The sequence below is a fragment of the Thermobia domestica genome, chromosome 2 (genome assembly GCF_964235325.1).
Source record: "Thermobia domestica chromosome 2, izTheDome1.hap1.1, whole genome shotgun sequence".
Taxonomy (NCBI): domain Eukaryota; kingdom Metazoa; phylum Arthropoda; class Insecta; order Zygentoma; family Lepismatidae; genus Thermobia; species Thermobia domestica.
This window is the reverse complement of record NC_137455.1, coordinates 160,401,462-160,420,271: the sequence shown is the minus strand read 5'-3', so window position 1 is coordinate 160,420,271 and position 18,810 is coordinate 160,401,462. Positions and strand designations below refer to the sequence as shown.

At 35.4% G+C, this 18,810-nt stretch overlaps 1 protein-coding gene across 2 annotated transcripts in view; it reads left to right on the top strand.

Moving 5' to 3' along the window:
- ssp3 (SCAPER domain-containing protein short spindle 3) overlaps window positions 1–1,436 on the top strand; it is a 522,155-nt gene extending 520,719 nt beyond the window's left edge. For both annotated transcript variants that reach the window (XM_081747551.1, XM_081747559.1), the window contains one exon: window positions 506–1,436. In XM_081747551.1, the coding sequence (XP_081603677.1) occupies window positions 506–601 (96 nt within the window). In that variant the 3' untranslated portion in view covers window positions 602–1,436. The remainder of the gene's footprint in view (window positions 1–505) is intronic.
- The last annotated feature ends 17,374 nt before the right edge of the window (window positions 1,437–18,810 follow it).

Here is an 18,810-nt window from a genome sequence, read left to right as displayed (position 1 = left end):
CATATATATATAACTTTTACAATATTCATAACTTCATTTCTTATAAAACGTATTTTTTTTCCTTTTTTCAATAAGATTCTTAGTATAAATAAGTACTGTAGCTACATATACCTAGGTAAATAAACATTCTCAAAAATAAATATAAAAATTTAAACATATATTCGTTATTATTAATTTATTATTACGTGTTACATTAGGATTCAAGATACTAAATAGTCCTTTACCTTTTGTTCAGATGTGTGACAAAGCCCTGCTGTACAGTGCAAGTGTATTGTATCTATTATTTAGGATTGGCATTATTTTCAGTTGTAATAATAATAATAATAATAATAATAATAATAAGTGAATCTTACAATTATCCTAAACCGTCTTCCCAACAAACCTTGCACTGTATTATTATTATTATTATTATTATTATTATTATTATTATTATTATTATTATTATTATTATTATTATTATTATTATACTTTTCTAATTACAGTCGTGTTTCCTTTTTTCTTCTAGTTGCTTGAAGAATTTCGTTTATCGGAAGCAGGAAAGAATAATGCTTTGGTCCAGTTGTTGGATGAAAGTAATAAAACAAAAGTGAGCAGTTCTTAACAGGAGTGAAGCTTAGTATGGATGAAAACTGGTTGGAATGAGCTGATGTTCTTTATGGTCTTGTTGGGATCGCGGGTGGTGGTAGTCGTTGCAATAATTCGTCTACGAAATAAGATACAATTTGAAAGATTGTACCAATGACTACTCCAGTACTTTGCGTAATTTGCAAGTATTTCGTCTTCATTGCAATTTCCCCAAAAATATATAATGTACGTACTTTAGCCATTCTGTGAGTGTTGGTGGGACATGCATAGTAATGGTTGAACAACCAAGAAGCATGTGGAGATTCGTCATGTGAAGTTAGGGTAATAATAAATTCTGTCCACTGTGAGTGCATTAGTCGTTTTATCTTCGTAGGTATATGAGCGTTCCTCTTTCTTGATAAAGAAGGTTGAAAGAATTAATAGTAACTATTTTTTGCTACAGTAAATAAATTTTGAGAATTTTCGTATCTTGTAAGAATCTCATGAATTGTTTGTGTCGTAAAAGCAGTAATTGTAATATTTACTTTCAAAAAGTATATCAATAATATTAACTATAGGTTTGTATTATACTTTATTATATTTTAGCATCGTGTACGGTGCACATATCCAGGCACAGTTTATATGAGACGTGTATGAGCAGTATTTTGATGTATTGGTTATACTTCTGCATGTCAAGCGATTATGTGAATGAGTATGATTGTGTACATATTAATTCATTTCCTGAATCTTTTCTAAGAAATTTTAAATTATTTATATGTAGAGGCATTCCAGTTACTAAGTGTAAAGCATTTGTAATTCAATCAATTACATGCTTGTAAATTACCTTAAAGGTAATAAAAGAATTGCAATTTCTTGTAATATTTTTTCTTTGGTCAGCCATATTACATGTCCTTAGTAAGGTCACCAATAATTTTAAAAAAAAAGTAGTGAGAGTGAGTATAGAATGAAGATGAATGATGTAGTGTTATATGTGGATAAAAAAAAAAGAAGTATAGACCCGAAATGTGCAGAAGCGCTGAAAAAATTGTGTATGTGACTACTTCCTTCCCCAAATACAAAAATGTAAATAATACGAAAAGATACACAACGGACTTGTTCCAAATAAGATTAGATTCCGTTAAGGAACAAACTCTAAAATCTCAAAATTAAAATGATGAATAACATCGTGTCCTGTAGGTGACTACTTTCTTTCTCAAATATAAAAATGTAATAATACGAAAAAGTTCCACAACGGATTTGTTGCAAGTAAGAAGATTAGATTCCGTTAAGGATCAAACACTCTAAAATCTTAAAACTAAAATGATGAATAAGATCATGCCCATGGGTTTCCTCGGGGTTTTCCTCCCACATTCTTATTCTACCAATTTATATTTTTCACTTTCATTAATGATCCTTCTCTTTTAGCCTACAGGATCTAGTCATGGAATGTGAAACTAGAGGTAGCGTTCAGTTTGTCAAGTATTGTCATTACAGATTTATCAGATATATCATACGTGACGCAATACGTAAGGATTGCCAGGTATTCCAAGTTTTGATCCCTGTGACTCCGTAGCAAGCGTTCTCGCCTTGGAAATGAAAGAGGTCCCACTTCATATAGCCTCACTGCTGAGAAGGAACATAAAACTAAACGAAGAAACACGAGACATCCTTAATTTCACGATTGTTTCATAAATTGATACTGTATTTCTTCTTTTCATGCAGTCCTAAATATTACCTCCTGTTACATGATGTTCTATTGTTATGTTATGGGATTCAAGAATCAGGTTATGTGTAGAAATGTATGGACAGTAGTTCGGACTGTCGCAAGAAGAAGAAATTACAAAATTCCAATAAATAGTGTTGATTGTACACATGTTAACTTACAGAATTCAAAGCTGATCTGATGTAGGCCTACTGCTAACACGGTTTCACTTTGTAATATACCGCAGCAACCTATCGGAAGACGTATGAAGTTATGAGTGGAAGTTATGAAGAAATACCAGACCAGCCCTATATAATATGCTTACATTCAACATTGGCTACACATTCAAGTATACAAAAACTGAATGTCATGTCATGTCTATCTTGCGACTAGAAAACACACAAGTGGTTACCTTGAGCGCTTCAATTCTACCCATGGCCCATGGGTGGGGTAAATGGGGCAGCCGCTCCACTATGCGAGAAAACGTTCTGGCTCCGTAGGAAAATTAACAAGTTTACTATTTTTAACTTATTCTTAGGAATAAAAATATTGAGCAATTGCGAACCATCTGCTATTACACTTTTTCTGCTGTTTGTGAAGTGCAGTCATAAGATGTCAGAAGGGTTGCTCACGAGATGAGAAATTTCTCTTGTCCCAAAACCGAGACAAGGAGTGGATTTTGAGATTCGAAACGAGTTGAGAAGCATTACAATACTGGTTCTGATCAAAAAAAAAAAAAGTCCATCTTTTTTTTTTTTTTAAATAAAAAAAGGTTTTGTAAACTAGATATAACACAAAAATGCTACTTTGCATTTCGAAGCTTAGCGAATATCGAAGGAAAAAAGAAAAATAGATAGTTGTTTTCACCATTTCTTTCTCCCATGTAATGTGATTGAATATACCGCTTATTCTGCAATTTATGCCTAATATAAATAGGAGTTTCTTCAATTCTGCAATACGACTGTAGTCGCTACATGTGTCACATTATATCTGTACCACAAATATGTTTCAGTAGGAGTAGAATGAAATATCTTCACTGATGTATTAGCAAAATGTTTTTAACGTTTGTGTTGGAATATTAGGATTATAACCAGAGCCATGGCGACCAGAAATATAAGTCTCGCACTTTACTAATTTACTATCAGAACGTGTAGGCCAAGGATACAAATTAGATTTGTATTACTATGACGCTTGGTCTTCAGAGCTGACGCCTAGGTTAGAAGAAAATTTTTCGAGCACTGGTTACAACTATACCTGAATAGCAAGTACAGATTCAAAAATACTTACAGTGGAGTTGAGTAAAATGTTCATCAGTGGACAGCGAGAGAAGCAATTTGAATTCTACCAAAAACCTAAATGTGGAAAACGGTGCCAAGTTAGAAACGATGTTGAGTTCTATTAAAATCGGAAAATTAAATATACAACTTTAGTGCTGTGTTCCTGCGTAGCGTAATTGCTAACACTCGCCTTTGGTACGAGTTTGATTCCCGGTGGGAACATTCAGTCGAAAAGCTGTAACCAGTTTTGCAGATCATCCTTTCTGAGTGAGGTTTTTCCTTGGGTTATCCTCATTCACACCAGACATATGCCAGAATGGTACCTTACATAAAAGTCCAAGGCCGCTTCCTTCCTTCCCCCTTTCCCGGATAGTATGCTTACCGAAGGACTTCATCGTTTATACGTAACGGGCTTAAGGTTATAGATTCCGGTAATCTCAGAAATGTTTATATGGAGTATGCAACTTTCCAAACTCCTAGCTTGAAGTTTACGGTAGTACAAACCCTCTTTCATATTATCTTTAATATAATAGATAGCTTCTGTGTAAGTATTCTGAAACGATCTGAAGTTCTATGGAAATCGGTGAATTAAAGTTGCAACTTTAGTGCTGAGAACAAATTCTATACAGCATCGCCTCGAGAGACTTTTGCCTGGCAATTTGTTCTTAGCATTAAAGGTACATATTTCATACATATTTCTACACTAATTTTGCTCAACCCAGCCGAATAGGGCATTGGAGACACCTGCAGTCCATCAGAATATTATATACTTCGAAGCCTCCAGAAAAATGACCATTTTATGCCATGCGATTCATGCAGGATTTAGTCACGGGCCGCCACTGGTCCTATTACTAAATTAATCTAACAGTGCTACTGTTTGCATTATTTCCAAAAATCAAGTATACACATTTGCGGGGCGAGACGAGACCATAAAAAAATACATGAGACGTCAAAAATATACGAGAGATATGGCTACATTGAAGGTAACTTTGTGGAGGATATCCGAATTAACTCTTAATACTTCTGCAGAGGAATTTGGTAAAATTTACCTTGAGCAAATATGAATTTGTAAATTCAACTTTAAACCTAGATGCTCTATACACAACAAAATAAAATACTGGGATCAAAGGGTTTCTGCAAGTGAATGCACCGATATATTGTGCCTGGAGCAATCGGGACGATCATTGTCGCACAAAATACTACAACGCTGGTTACCGACCTTATTTGGCTTTTCCTAGTACAGTGCGTCCCACTAGCTTTCGAACCCGAAACGTTATAAGTTCCGAACAAATATACATAGGAAAATGAAATTCACAATACACGTACCTTGTTTCATGCTGAATACATGACAGTCACAGCAGGTGCTGAGTGTCCTCCCTGGACGTCAAGACATGTTTGTACACAGCGTTCCATATTGTGAAAAGTCCGATGTAGAGTCTCCGGTGTGATCTCATGAATTGCATTCTCAATGTTGTTTCTCAACTCTTGCAGTGATCGTGGGTTCTTTCTGTAGACACAACCTTTAAGAAAACCCCATAAGAAGAAATCAGGTGGTGTCAAATCCGGAAATCTTGGCGGCCACAATCCTTCGGAGATTATCCTGTCACCAAAAAAGGACTCAATTTCTGCCATGGCCACGTTGGAAGTATGACATGTTGCTCCGTCTTGTTGGAAATAACCGCGACGCAGTTCTTGATCGTCCAGCTGATTCACAAATTCACTGAAGATGTGTAAGTAAACTTATGTGTTTACTGTATCTTCAAAGAAGATGGGTCCAATGATACGCTGTCGGGAAATTGCACACCAAACTCCCACCTTCAAGGGATGAAGTGGAATCTCATGGTACACATGCGGATTTTCGTCGGCCTACACCTGAGTATTCTGCGAGTTCACATAACTGGAGAGATGGAACTAAGCTTCATCTGTGAACCAAGTATAGTCTAGGATTCCTGGATTGTCATGCAACAAAGCTTGCAACCAACGACAATACATCACGCGCTTTTCCCAATCTGTAGTCTTCAACTCCTGGACGACTGTAACGCGATATGGAAACAGCTTGGCTCTTTTGGCGGCTCTTTGCACAGTTGACTTTGACATACCTACCTCTTGTGATAATCGACGCAGGCTCTTCTTAGGGGACTGCAAAAGACGTTGCCGCGCATTCTGTACAGTCTCCTCGGACATCCGTGGACGTGCGCCTCCATGTACCGTAAGCAACGTTCCTATTGTTTCGAACTTGTTCACCAAATGATGTATTGATGATTTCGATGGTTCTTTACGGCATCCAAATTCACGTTGAACGGTCTAATACGATCCCGATATCCAATATTTTTTAACAATGAACACGCGTTCCTGTACGGTGTACAGAACCATCCTAGCAATGGAGCGACTCGAGTCACACTAACGCACGCGCTCCACGCCAAGCAGCACTTTCCCTGGCGCCACCTATCGTTTTTGTTTTGACGTGTGCGCTTCTGTTCAATCCGTTCTCGTGTTTAGCATGAAACAAGGTACGTGTATTGTGAATTTCATTTTCTTATGTACATTTGTTCGGAAATAACTTTTTCTCGGGTTCGAAAGCTAGTGGGACGCACTGTATAACAATAGCATACCGCACTGTATAACAATAGCAGCGGGGGAGAGCAGTTTTTCAATCTTAAAATTATAAAAATTAAAAGATAGGGGAACCCTGTTTGGGCCGCCAAATTTGTAAAAATTAAAAGAGAGAAGAGAGAGATGTATGATGGTGGTTGTTTGTTCGGAGAGCCAAATGTGTTAAAGTTGAAAATTATATGAGTGGGGTTTTGGGTTCGTGTTCCTGGTGTCACCATTGCTATCATGTGCACCACTGTTGAAGTCTCCCTTCTTTGAATTAAAATGGTTTATGACGATAAAGACTGATTTTACGGTTTGGAAATCCTATCTCCCCGCGGTATCCCAGGGCTTTAGGGAAATAAGATCCCCTAAACCGAGAGAGCAAACGAAAATTTATTCTATTCGCGTCTGTATCCGTGTATTCACATGCTGCAATGCTGAAAAGGAAGTTTGCTCTAATTTCTGGTTTGTAGGGACGAACTAGACTGATTTTCACTTTCCATAAAAATTGAATGATGATAACGATAATAATAATAATAATAATAATGTTGCAAGAAATAAACAAATCTTGAATTTAAAATTTTGATTGAAAATAAGTTCAATTCAGTCCATGGTAGATAGAATTAGAAAATTACCTACGTTGCCTTAATAGTTTAGCCTAACAGACTCTAAAAAAAAAAGTTATCCTTGAGGTTAGGGATGCAATTTGTTTATGAAAGAAAAAGTTCACGAATTTAGGATAACAAAACAATAAAAGCTTTAATGAGTAAAAACAAACAAAAATGTTTAGATAAAAAAATATTTTAAAAAATCAAGTATGATGAAAATTAACACTGAATTTGGAATTTTGTGACAACAGATATGAAGAGTAAGGCAGAAGGGCGTAGCACTAAAAATTAATTTGAGTGAATTACATCTCTGTTTTCTTTCTTGACCTCCAGCTTGAATGAATTTCTGTAAGTAACTTGACATACATAGCCAAAATAGTGAAATCGATATCCATAACCAGTCCTATCTGAAATTTTCGATTGATTATCCTTACATAATGAGCTCTTATAATTATGCACAATACAAGCTGGTCAATTTAGAACCTTACATTTGAAAATACTTATTTGCGTAACATTGGATAATAAACATGATTAGCGCTGATCAGCTGATACTCTATGACTAATGATATTCCTAAAATTATGAATTAAAGATTTGTATAGTGTGATAGAACCTGAATTTAGTTACTTACGATTTAAATTAAGCAAAATTTATATATATATAGTGGAATAATCCAGAATAAGTTGGAATACGTGGAAATAAGTTGGACTAAGTCATGACTTTGATTTAGAATTTAGTGAGAAATTTGAGAGAAAAGCAGAAATTAAGTAAGCCTAAGCCTGACTTCTAATTGTTTTTAATTATAGCTGAGAATCGGAGATAATTACACTTGATATTAAATTTGATATTAACGTAAACAACAAGAATACCTCATACATAATATCAATGTGATTAATATTGTGATTTAACAATGCATAACATATATACACACATGTTGGCGAATATAGAAAAATATCAAGACACAAATATACATAGATAAATCATAAATATAAGCATGCATACATACACAGAATACAATTTATACTCAAATATTTATAATAAATGCGAAGACGTCTTTTAAAGAATTTTTTAGACAAATGTGTCTATTTTTCATGGTTTTTCTTATGTTGCAACAGTAACATGCATATATCCGTAGGTTGTCGTAATTAGTGTGATCTATGCGCATAGACTTCTGATCGCTCTATTGGTTGGAGGATCATAATAATGTATTAAATGCGGCTTTGCTTAGCCTACTTCACGGTTATTGCAAATACATACTTTTCATGACAGAATACAATAGCTGTTCCGTTCTTAATGACGGATTCCGTATCTCTAACAAAATTGACTGATCGTGAGATTATCCACGTTCTTCTAATTACTAATTAACCTTTAAGCTTTCTGCGTCGAATACTTTCATTGAGACATGACTGCAGATCATTTATTAACCTCCTATTACCATATTGATTTAAATAAATTCGATCAGTTACCAACTCCTATGTAAATGACTTTACAAACATAGTGATTTCATATAATTTAAACAATACACTGATTACACTTTTTTAAAAAAAATATCCAGCTTTGTTTTTAATTATCTTACATTAAAAAGGGCCTGTCAATGACTTAGATGACGCATTTTCATTGCATACAAATGTAAACATTCTATTATGAATACTTAGATTGTCATACTTTATCAAAAATTGCACAATTCGAGCCACTAAAAAGTCTACATATTATTTTGTTTACATTTAGTTTCTCTCTTTCTATCCGCAATTATGCTTCATAAATGACAACAAAAAATTATAGGAATTAATATATCTTTAATGAGAATGATGCGGTCAGTAATATCACATACTATATAAGTAAAATTTGCCAAAATGTCTCTATCGTTTTTAGCACTAGCAAATTTTAACCATTGCACTACACCAACATCACTCTTTGTGTCGTGAGTGTATTGTCGCACAGACTAATTATATTAAGTGTTTTTATGAAGTGTTCATGGTAATTCAAACTAATTTCATGTTGTTAGGGCTAGTCTTAAGTTCTGTCTGAAAGTGTGTAAACGACGTTCAAGTTTGTTTTCACGAGTCGTTAGTAATCTTAGCAAAATCAGTTCGCTAACGCTCTCTGTGCGGAATTTTTCGTTAATATTCGTAAGTGTGTAAAAATGGATCACTCACACAAAATGTCTATAAACGTTTGCGGTATTTCGGAGTTTCAAAGTTTTCCTTTAGTTGAAGAAAATCTACGTATAAATATCTATACTTTAGTGTTACCGAAATCTTCCACTGGGCTACTTGTTAACCTAGCCTCGCATACTGTTTGTTAATTAACGTATGAGACTTCGTGTAGTGTATGTGCGTTTTCCGGGTATTATGGAAGTTTTTGGACGCACTGGTTCCCGGTTGTTCGAGTTGACTACGACTGCGACTGCGACTGACTTGGAAATTTTGAATTCTCAACCCGCCGATCTTTTTCTTGAACACGCCTCCAACCGCGTTTTTGATCTCCCTAATTTTCTCTCATTGGTCAAATTATTTTGGTGTTCTCAATTTATTTTCTTATTTTATTTTCTTAGTATCCGCCTATTTACGGTGTTCGAGCGTCGTCTCTCCAAAGTATGTGATTTCTTTAAATTTCACAAGTTATATCGAAAATTTTTATGGTTGTTCATTTGGAGTCTTTCTGTCTCGTGCATGCTCTTGGACCAACTTACAGACCTGTCAAAATTTTATCTACGTTCTATGTGGAGCCATCCTGACTAGTATGTGAGTTTGACAAATTCACAGAGATTATTTTTCACTTCGATCCTATTCAGTTTGTGCAGAATTTACTATTTTTCTCCTGTTTCACAAAAAGATGCTAAAAGCTCTTCTGTTTCCTTTGCTTGGGCTCACGAAGGGTCCTCTGTATGTGTGGTCTTAGTGTGGCTTCAAACGTTCAGCGGAGTATTAAGAGATAAAAGAAGGGTCGTTTAAATGTCCTCGCTGCAACAACAGGTATACAGAATGAAAAAAGAAAATATCTTACTCTTGGATAGGGAAATAAAATAAAGGATGCCATTTTAATTCCCTTTGCTTCTTTAACCACACAAAATTTAAAATGATATTCACTAACGTTGTTTTAATTATATGCGTAATTGAATTAAAATAATTTATTTAAAATTAAATAAAAATGAATATGAGGCAACTGTCACAAAATAGTAGTAGTAATAATAATAAACTAAGGATATCACGTAGCAAAAGTTCTTCAATGAACAGACTATGATTTCTTTTGAAAATAATAACTAAATTGCATAGGAGAATTGATCCAGGATTTTCTTTAAGAAATAATATATATTTTTAATGTAATCTGTTAATATATGGTCAAATTAAATATAGGACTGAGATTTCAGCTAGTTTTCTGATAAAATTTATAACAATAGCACATTTGCTAGCTACCAGAATCATTTTTATACTTTCGAGCGACGATAGGCGAGAAAAAAGCATGGTGATCGTGAAAAGAATTTAATTCGAGATTTCCAAACATTTGCACGTTTTATGGTCTCTACATAGCAGGAAAGTGATTCTTCGATGTCTGTTCCTCCATCTGTTCACCAGTTCGCTTGTTCTTTCCTGCCAATGAGTTAGACTTGCCTGGAGACTATGCTATTCAAGTATCTGGATGAAAGTTTAAACTTAAGCTTTTCAGAAGATTTTACAGGGAAAGAGGTTCGAATTTTCCTGCCCTAAAAGATACTGGTAGTTTACTGGAGGATGAAAATAAAAATTACGAGTTTTTGGAAATCAGCTCTAACCATTTTATTTCTCTATATAATTACCATAAATGAATGTAGCTCTATGTGTGTGTATATTCCACATAACTCTCAAACGCCTGGAGCAATTTCAACCAAACTTGGTACTCGTGTGACTTACAATCTTGAAAACAAATACTGTGGTGCGTAATATACCCCTAGTACACGCGGTGAGTGTGAGAAGGCGTAACATGTAAAAAATAATCTAGAACGATTGATATTAGTGTCGAATCCATAGTTTTCGGGGATAAGCTGATTGGTGACAGTCCCCACTTCATTGAAGCCCAGGCTTTATAAGACTATCTAGATATTTTCTAGATTTTTTTTTTTAGGAGCGAATAGAATTCTGTACAACCTTCTACAAAATTGTGGAAAGGAATACAACGTGGCGGTGTTTTAAAGGTGGAAGGAGAGCGTTTTATTTTTCTCCCACTCTGAATTGGACGTTATCTGTTTGTGATCGCACCACGGAAAAATGATTGCCCCTTTGAAATGAATTTTGGAATATAGTTTGCACTTTATCTCCACCTGGATTTTATCAAGTCAGTCTGATTAAAGGGCGTATCGTAAATGAGCAAGGTGGTTGAAAATGTTACGTCAAAGTAGGACGGACATTGCAGCTAATATATCAAATCAATAGTAGTATTTTAGATAGTATTTCGTAACTTCTTTTCATCTTACAAAACTTGCGTTTTATATATATATATATATATATATATATATATATATATATATATATATATATATATAATCATAATCGTCAATAGTTGTCAATCCATTTCTGGATTAGTGCTTTCCCAAGTTTTTTCACAACAATTGCTAATTATTTTTTCACGTAACTCTGTTGTTACGTAATTTGCAGAGTGGGCGTCAGCTATCGGTTACTGTTGCTGCCTCCCAATCAAGGATACGATGGTTGACCCTCGTAATTGAACGTTTTGCAGGTTTATTCAGTTCACGTAAAATAGCTGTAAAAATAGATTTTGGCCAATTTCCTCCTTTCCTCGCAGCACTGATTTATGCAGAATTTTGAACTTAGGGGGGTGTTCAAAAAATCTGGGGGTTGCAATCTTGAATTAAGGTCGTATACTATTATCGTCTTTTTTTATATATATATATATATATAACTAAAATTCGTTGATGCAACGAACGATTGCATTGGATTTCCTTCCTCAGCCAGAGCGAATTAGCGTCGATTTTCTCATGCTTTGTGTGAAGTCGAGATGAAATCCTTCGCAATCGATTGATCAAACATTGTTGTGACGATCACAGCCGTGTAAAGGTTGATTTCCATTCAACCTTGCGTTGCGTGCTTTGCCTGAAAATTTATCTTGTCGAAAGTAAGTTGTTTTATTATACTGGCACTTACAAACAAGAATTCAAAATTTTTTAAGAACCAAAACAGTAAGTTTTTTAATGGTGTCTTCCCGTTCTGCCTAAAGGCTCTAAAGCACTTTGTAGAAAAATTTTAAATGGTGTGTAGGCAGAACGGGAATTCCCGTTCTGTCTAATATTTCGAGACGAGGAATTCTGTCCAGGGAGGGATTTCCTCAAGAAAATTTTTCTTTAATAATTGTAATAGATTCTGTAAGAAGAATAACTATTTCTTCAAGTTTTATCATAAATTTTAGATGTTATTCTACTTGTTCTTCTAGGAAAAATGACTAGATACAGTTCTGTTATTAACAGTGTTATTCACATCTACTTCAGTAGAAATGAATGTGATTCAAAAAAAAAAAAAAACTACCTGCAGAGAAATGGAAAATTGATTGACTCAGTTGCAAGAAAACCGTTTCACATTGTAGCTGAAACGAAGATAACTCGAAGTTACTTCGATCTAGTATCAAGTCATTTCATATCAAAATTTTATTCAGTTTTCCAGTAGTTCACCTCCAACATGCTAAGGCTCGCAGTCAGAGGTGGTTTTAGAATTTTAATTTTGGGTAGGCCGCTCCCTCGCCTATGGATACATATGCACATTTGATTGATTAATGACAATAGGAAATTACTTTTACAGTAGTGGTTGATGCTGTTTATTAAACAATCATGTAACCATTAATATAAAAAGGGAAAATATATTTACTCTTTATTGTATCCTTTAGTGTTTATATATTTTCCAAAGTTTTTGGGTAGGCCCGTGCCTACCTGGCCTACCCGCTAAAACCGCCACTGCTCGTAGTGCGTAAAAGGTGCCACAGTTCACATCCTCAAGACAAGTTTGGCCACATATTAAGCAAGCAATGCAAAAGGTTGCGTAAGACGGCCCTTATCCCCGATTATCTTACCTTTTGATTTGATTTAAACTACAAAAAACATGCAAGTATTTCAGTATTGATATTAATATTTTGTATTCCTGCTATTTACATTGACAATATAAATATGAAAATAGAAGTACATATGATACTATTGCATATAGTATAGAATTATGTATATAAAACAAATCAGTTGATAAGGTAATGCCGAAAAAGGAGTTGTGATGTAGAACATTAACATCTTTCTTAATAGTCGCCTTATGCATTCTCTTGCATTGTTTACTTAATATAAGGTCAAACATGCTTTGAGGATGTGAACTGTGGCAAATTTTACGTACTACGACTCTTAGCATGTTAGAGATGAACTATTGAAAAAGTGAATAAAATTTTGATATGAAATAATTTGATATTATACCGAATTAAGTTTATTTTACGTTCGTTTCAGTTACAATGTCAAACGGCTTTCTTACAAGTGAGTCAACCAATTTTCCATTTGCCCGCAGGTATTTTTAAAAAATCACATTCATCTTTACCAAAGTAGATGTGAATAACACTGCTGATAAAGAATGTCCTTGACATTTTTCCGAGAAGAACAAGAAGAATAACATCTAAATTTATGATGAAACTTGAAGAAATGGTTATTTTTTACAGCCTCTGTTAGAATTACCACAGATCATTACGAATGCAGGACAAAGTTCAAGAGGACAAACCCCAAGGAAAATTCAGACAAAACGGACTAAATTCAAGCGACAGAATCATAGGCGCAGATTAACAAAAGTATGATTAGTTTTTTCTTCAATGTTTATGCATCTAAAGTATCTGAAATTCTTCACTTTACAGAAATAACATTTTTTTTAAAATGCTGAAAACCTAATAAAAGACGTAAGACTGTTATAGTAAGTACTGTATATATTTCACATTTTGATCTTTGCTAAAAAAAATTCTTGATCAGTATTTCAGAATTAAAATAAATATTTATACATTACTCAATGTAAAAGACTGCTATATGTTACCATACAAGAACAACTTTTTCAAAAATCAAATAGCATTATAGTTACTTTTTGTAATTAAAATGATATGAGTATGTGTGAAAATAATTAAAGCTAATCTGGTCTTTTATTATAACATTTTTACGTTTTATTGAGTTTTCAGCATTTTAAAAGAAAGAAAAAGTTATTTCAGTTAAAAAAAAAATATAGATAACATTTTACAATATATGAGAATTGAAAGGGGAAAAAATCATATAGGATGTGCACTGGTACATCCAATAAATACTCCTGTGATTTTCTCCTCTTCAGAATTTTCCTTGCATTTTGACCACTTGGATTTAGTTCCTGCCCTCGTTATTACAGTCATTTTATACATGAGTTCCAATCTGCATTCAAACACGCTAGGAGTCAAGCTTTTCGGTGCTGCATTTCCCTAAAAAATTTCTCCTCGCATCAGGGGCGGATCCAGGGGGGCGATCGCCCCCCAGAAGAGGAAACTTTCTTATTTTATATATATAAATAAAACCCATCCCAAAGTTTGGAGCCCTTAAAAGTAGCAGTATGACAACCCCCCACTCCCCCACAGAAGTCGGTCCTGGATCCGCCCCTGCCTCGCATAGAATTCCCTGTCTCCAAAGATTAGGCAGAACGGAAATTCCTGTTCTGCTTAAAAATAAAATCGATTAAAATATTTTCTACAAAGTCCTGGAGGGCTTTAGGCAGAACGAGAATGAATATTTTTAATATTGCACCCCCTAGTTGGAGGGGTGTAAGCAATTTATTTCCGGGGGAGTGTCCGAAAATTTTAGGGGGTGCTGGGAGGGTGTTAGGGGGGGTAGATAAATCACTGCCTCGCAGTTGTTAAGTTTTCCAATATAAAATAGCCATGACAATTTTAATTTCATATCCTCTCTATATTGCTTTTTTTTTTTTAAATCTTTTTCGGTTTATCACATCTTGTTCCTTTGCATAGCGGGGAAGCCGAGCCATTTTTTTGACATAAAGTTGAGGACTCCTGTATCTGTACTCATACATTAGTCAATTAATACACATATTCCCAGAAGTTATGGGTCAATAAGTGTTTGTTTCCTAACAATTGTTAGCCAGCATTATATCATATATACCTAGGTGCAAAATGTTCGTTTTATCTTTGCCCTTTGAAGTGTAGTCTACAGAAAATATTGAGTCATGTACAAATTCTACGTGTGTTAAGTATGCATATAGAAGTATGAAGAACACAAAATATAATTCACCTAGGACTGTGTGTAATCATCAGCATGATCAATTCTCTCTCCATTTTTCTGGTAGAAAATGAATCCCAGCTCCGTAGGTCTGGAGTTGTAGAACTCACGTAAGGTAATTTGCACAGCCTCCACATCAGTAAATGTCATCCTAGTTAGGGGATTTGCAAAGCGTGAAGAAAGGTAGACGTCTGTAGAAGCCAAGTCAGGGAAATATGGAAGGTGAGGTAAAACCTCCCAATCAAACCCCATTAATTTCTGACATGTCATCGCCACAATGTGGCGTAGTGGTGTTACGCTGGATAATAACCCTTGGCGATTGACAAGGCCTGGCCGCCTGGCTGCTTTGACTGCAATGATTCATGCAGTGTGTCTGGCTATTGACAGTAGAATGTCGCATTATTGGCTTGATTAGGTTGCAGGACTGCTATGAATTATGGCTTGAACTACTCACCACACACTCAACAACACCTTCTTGGGATGAAATTCTTGTTTGGACGTTGATCGAGCCAGTTCGGAAACGCGACAGAATCCTGGACGCTTCACTTACCGGTACAGGTACATACCCCACTCCTCATCACTTGTGACAATCCGTATCAAGGAGCCATTTTTATACATGGAAAGGAAGGAAACAGATGTGACTCGCCTCTCGTTGATTTGCATTTAACTGACGTGGAACCAATGACCGAACTTTGTGGTGAAACCCAGCCCTACAAGCTTTTCACTGTTTTTCTGTGTACCTGGAAAGTTTCAGCTAATTTCTCTGCAGTCTGATTCGGGCTGACTGTTATGTTTTGGTCCAGATCATCTTCAGAAAACGCTGATGAATGCACAGACCGTGGTTGATCTTGACAGCTCTTGTCACCGTTCGTGAATTTTTAAAACCAGCGATGACGTATACTTTAGTAAATTGCATCGTCACAATACACTTTCCTAATGTTTCGGCACTACGACCCTTATCCAACTCAAACAGTAAACAGTGTCTGATGTGTTCCTTATTGATCTCTATTTGATCGGCACAACATTCTTTCCAGTTACAAGCCACTAGTATACACTGCCTACTGTTAGTGTAATGTTCTCCCGATAACATGACCAACAATTCCAGCTTTTGGAGCGCCATCTATTCGGTCAATACGTGTCACCAGCAACCTACCACAAACAGGTAGAACGCTTGCACGTTCCCAATATAATTTTGAGCCTTTAGTTCTATTTCGCTACTGGGTTACTTCCAATTTTATTCATTTATTTATTGGAGTTAAACGTCTCTTTTCACTACTAAGACTAAAAGGGTGAGAGCTACCAGTTAAAATGGAATCCGAACCATTTTATCCTATGCAAGTATCGAACGGAAAATCGAACACGGAATCACACACAGAGTAAGGAAGAGCGTTAGCACTTTGGGCACAATATTCTCCTGCTATAGCATATGATAAGTGGTGTCTTCGACAAACTTAATAGTATTTCATGTACTTGCACTATTTCGTTTTGTCAAATAGACTATGTGATTTTGTTTTGTTAATGATTGATGATGCGTATTTTTCGTACTACTATAGTAATGCCTCAATGCGCATTTACACAAAAATACACGTATGATCATCAGGTGCTCTTTGCTTGGGCGCAGTTGCTAAATCCAAGAAAAGCCTTGGAGGCCCTACTTAACTGTACTTTTTCTTTCTCTATTCAAGAAGAGAGAAACATCTTCCTCTGTCTTGTTTTCATTCTATCTTATTATTTCATTTCATTTTCTTATTATTGGGTCAATCCATTTGAAGTGGTCCAAAAATGGGGAAAATGGTTGCTCGACCATCTCCGAAAATTATAGAAATTGGAGTGTGATGAACCTTGTGTATGAGAAGGTCAATAACATCGTTCACGTTGTCGTATGTACAAGTGTTCCTGAATGGCGGCCATCCTTGTTATCGGTGGAGTATTTTTTGCATTTGCAAGCGTTTATGAAAACTACAGCTGCTCAGTACGTGTGTATCAGACAAACACCAAACAAAAACGAATGTTTAGAGAAGAGACTGAGGTACAAGGAGAACATATACTCTTGCTTCTAAATAAATATGCAGGGTTGCAAACCAATACATGAAATCACAAGAAAAAGCACAGAAAATTACACTTTTAAACGGGCTGTAATTTGGAATGGCATAAAGTGGGGGTTTATAAGTTTTGTGCTGAATACTATTGCATGTAAGGAGTCTGCAGAAATATCCACACCTATGATACTACTGGCGCCGTAGATTTATGGGAATTCAAAAGTTGAAGTTTGTGATTTTGAAGCCATGTTTGGGGCGTAATATCTCATGAGGACAAAGTGCTAAAAATTGCTGCTTAGGCACAAAGTAATTTTGTACGTGAATAAACTATTGCAAAAAAAATAATGACTGATATTACATGTAGAGAAAAAATAAGGACATACTAAAAACGCGAAGAAAGCAGATGTGTGACGATGGCCGTAGCCCGGAAAAATTTCAGTTTCGATATGTTTCATGCTAGATCTCAAAAACTACGCATGGTTCAGCAATTAGGCCCGCTTTTGTGTGTTCAGTTGTGCAAAAGGTTGCGAGTAGCGTTTGTTGCATCTTTCTAGCACATGCTCATTGTCTCGTCTACAGAGTGGACAATTAGGACCATCCGCTATAAGGGACAAACCAAAGAAAAAGATAGAAAAGCGAAAATTTGCACGAAGCAACTATAAGAAGGGGGACATCTTTGTATGTATTAAGCAGGAATAGTCAACAGTGTTGCCATCCCAACATAAAGTTTTATTTTTTCTGATGGCACTACGTCAAATTATTACATATTTTAAATCAACGTGTCAAACGTAAACTTAAAATCAACTTTTGTTATTCTGTGTTGCAAACTAAGGACGTTATAGTATCACAAACATCCAACATTCAGAAGCTTCTAACGCAAATACAGCATAACGGAGATGCACAAGATAACTTACATCGAAAGTACTTTAGTGTTGGATGCCGTGGCCATCGTATGATTTGTTTCCAATGAACAGGAACGAAATTACCAGGGCTTGAAAAAATTGAAAGCCTTTATTTAAAAAATTGCTGAGATAAGTATCATATCTAGTTACTTGTATGGTTTGCAATGAATGTGTAAATTATTTTACCGTTTACAGCACTTCGATATCTCAAACCGTTCCGGAAATATGATAAACTGCTTAAAGGAGCAGTTCGACTTAAAAACAAGTTTGGTGCAATAGAAAGAGAAACAAAAAATAAGAGACCCGTATTTTTTTATATCTTGATAGGCCGTCTCGTTGAGCTTCTACAGGCATTTGTTTTTGATGAATCGTAAATCGTGACGTCATTGGTGGGATACGTGAGAAACTCAATGTGAGTCAGCAACCACTCCCTTGTACGCAGCTTGTTAAATCTAATTATTGCGAAGCTTACCTATTTTACTGCAATTTCACCAATTACACTCTAATAGTTGCTACCAACAACCTAACTATATTTTCCACCAGACTCCAATCCATGTGCAGACAATAACTGCATCGAATCTCGAACATTCATAACAAAAAACTATAATTCCCACGTTGAATAAATCATGCATTTATTCTCAACATTCAACTACTTGGTACAATATCTATTATACATCATCTTAATATAGCCAAACTCATTCCAGTAATCTATAGGCAAGACAAACATTATTTTCCTAGAAAACTGAAGTTCCATGAAACAAAAATGTCCCGCTTCCACTATACTATAATGTCTTTCTTCTTCTTCTTCTTTACTGTTCTACACTCGTTCTTCTCAGAACGCTACATCCTCCCACCTTTTGATTGCGAATAGCAA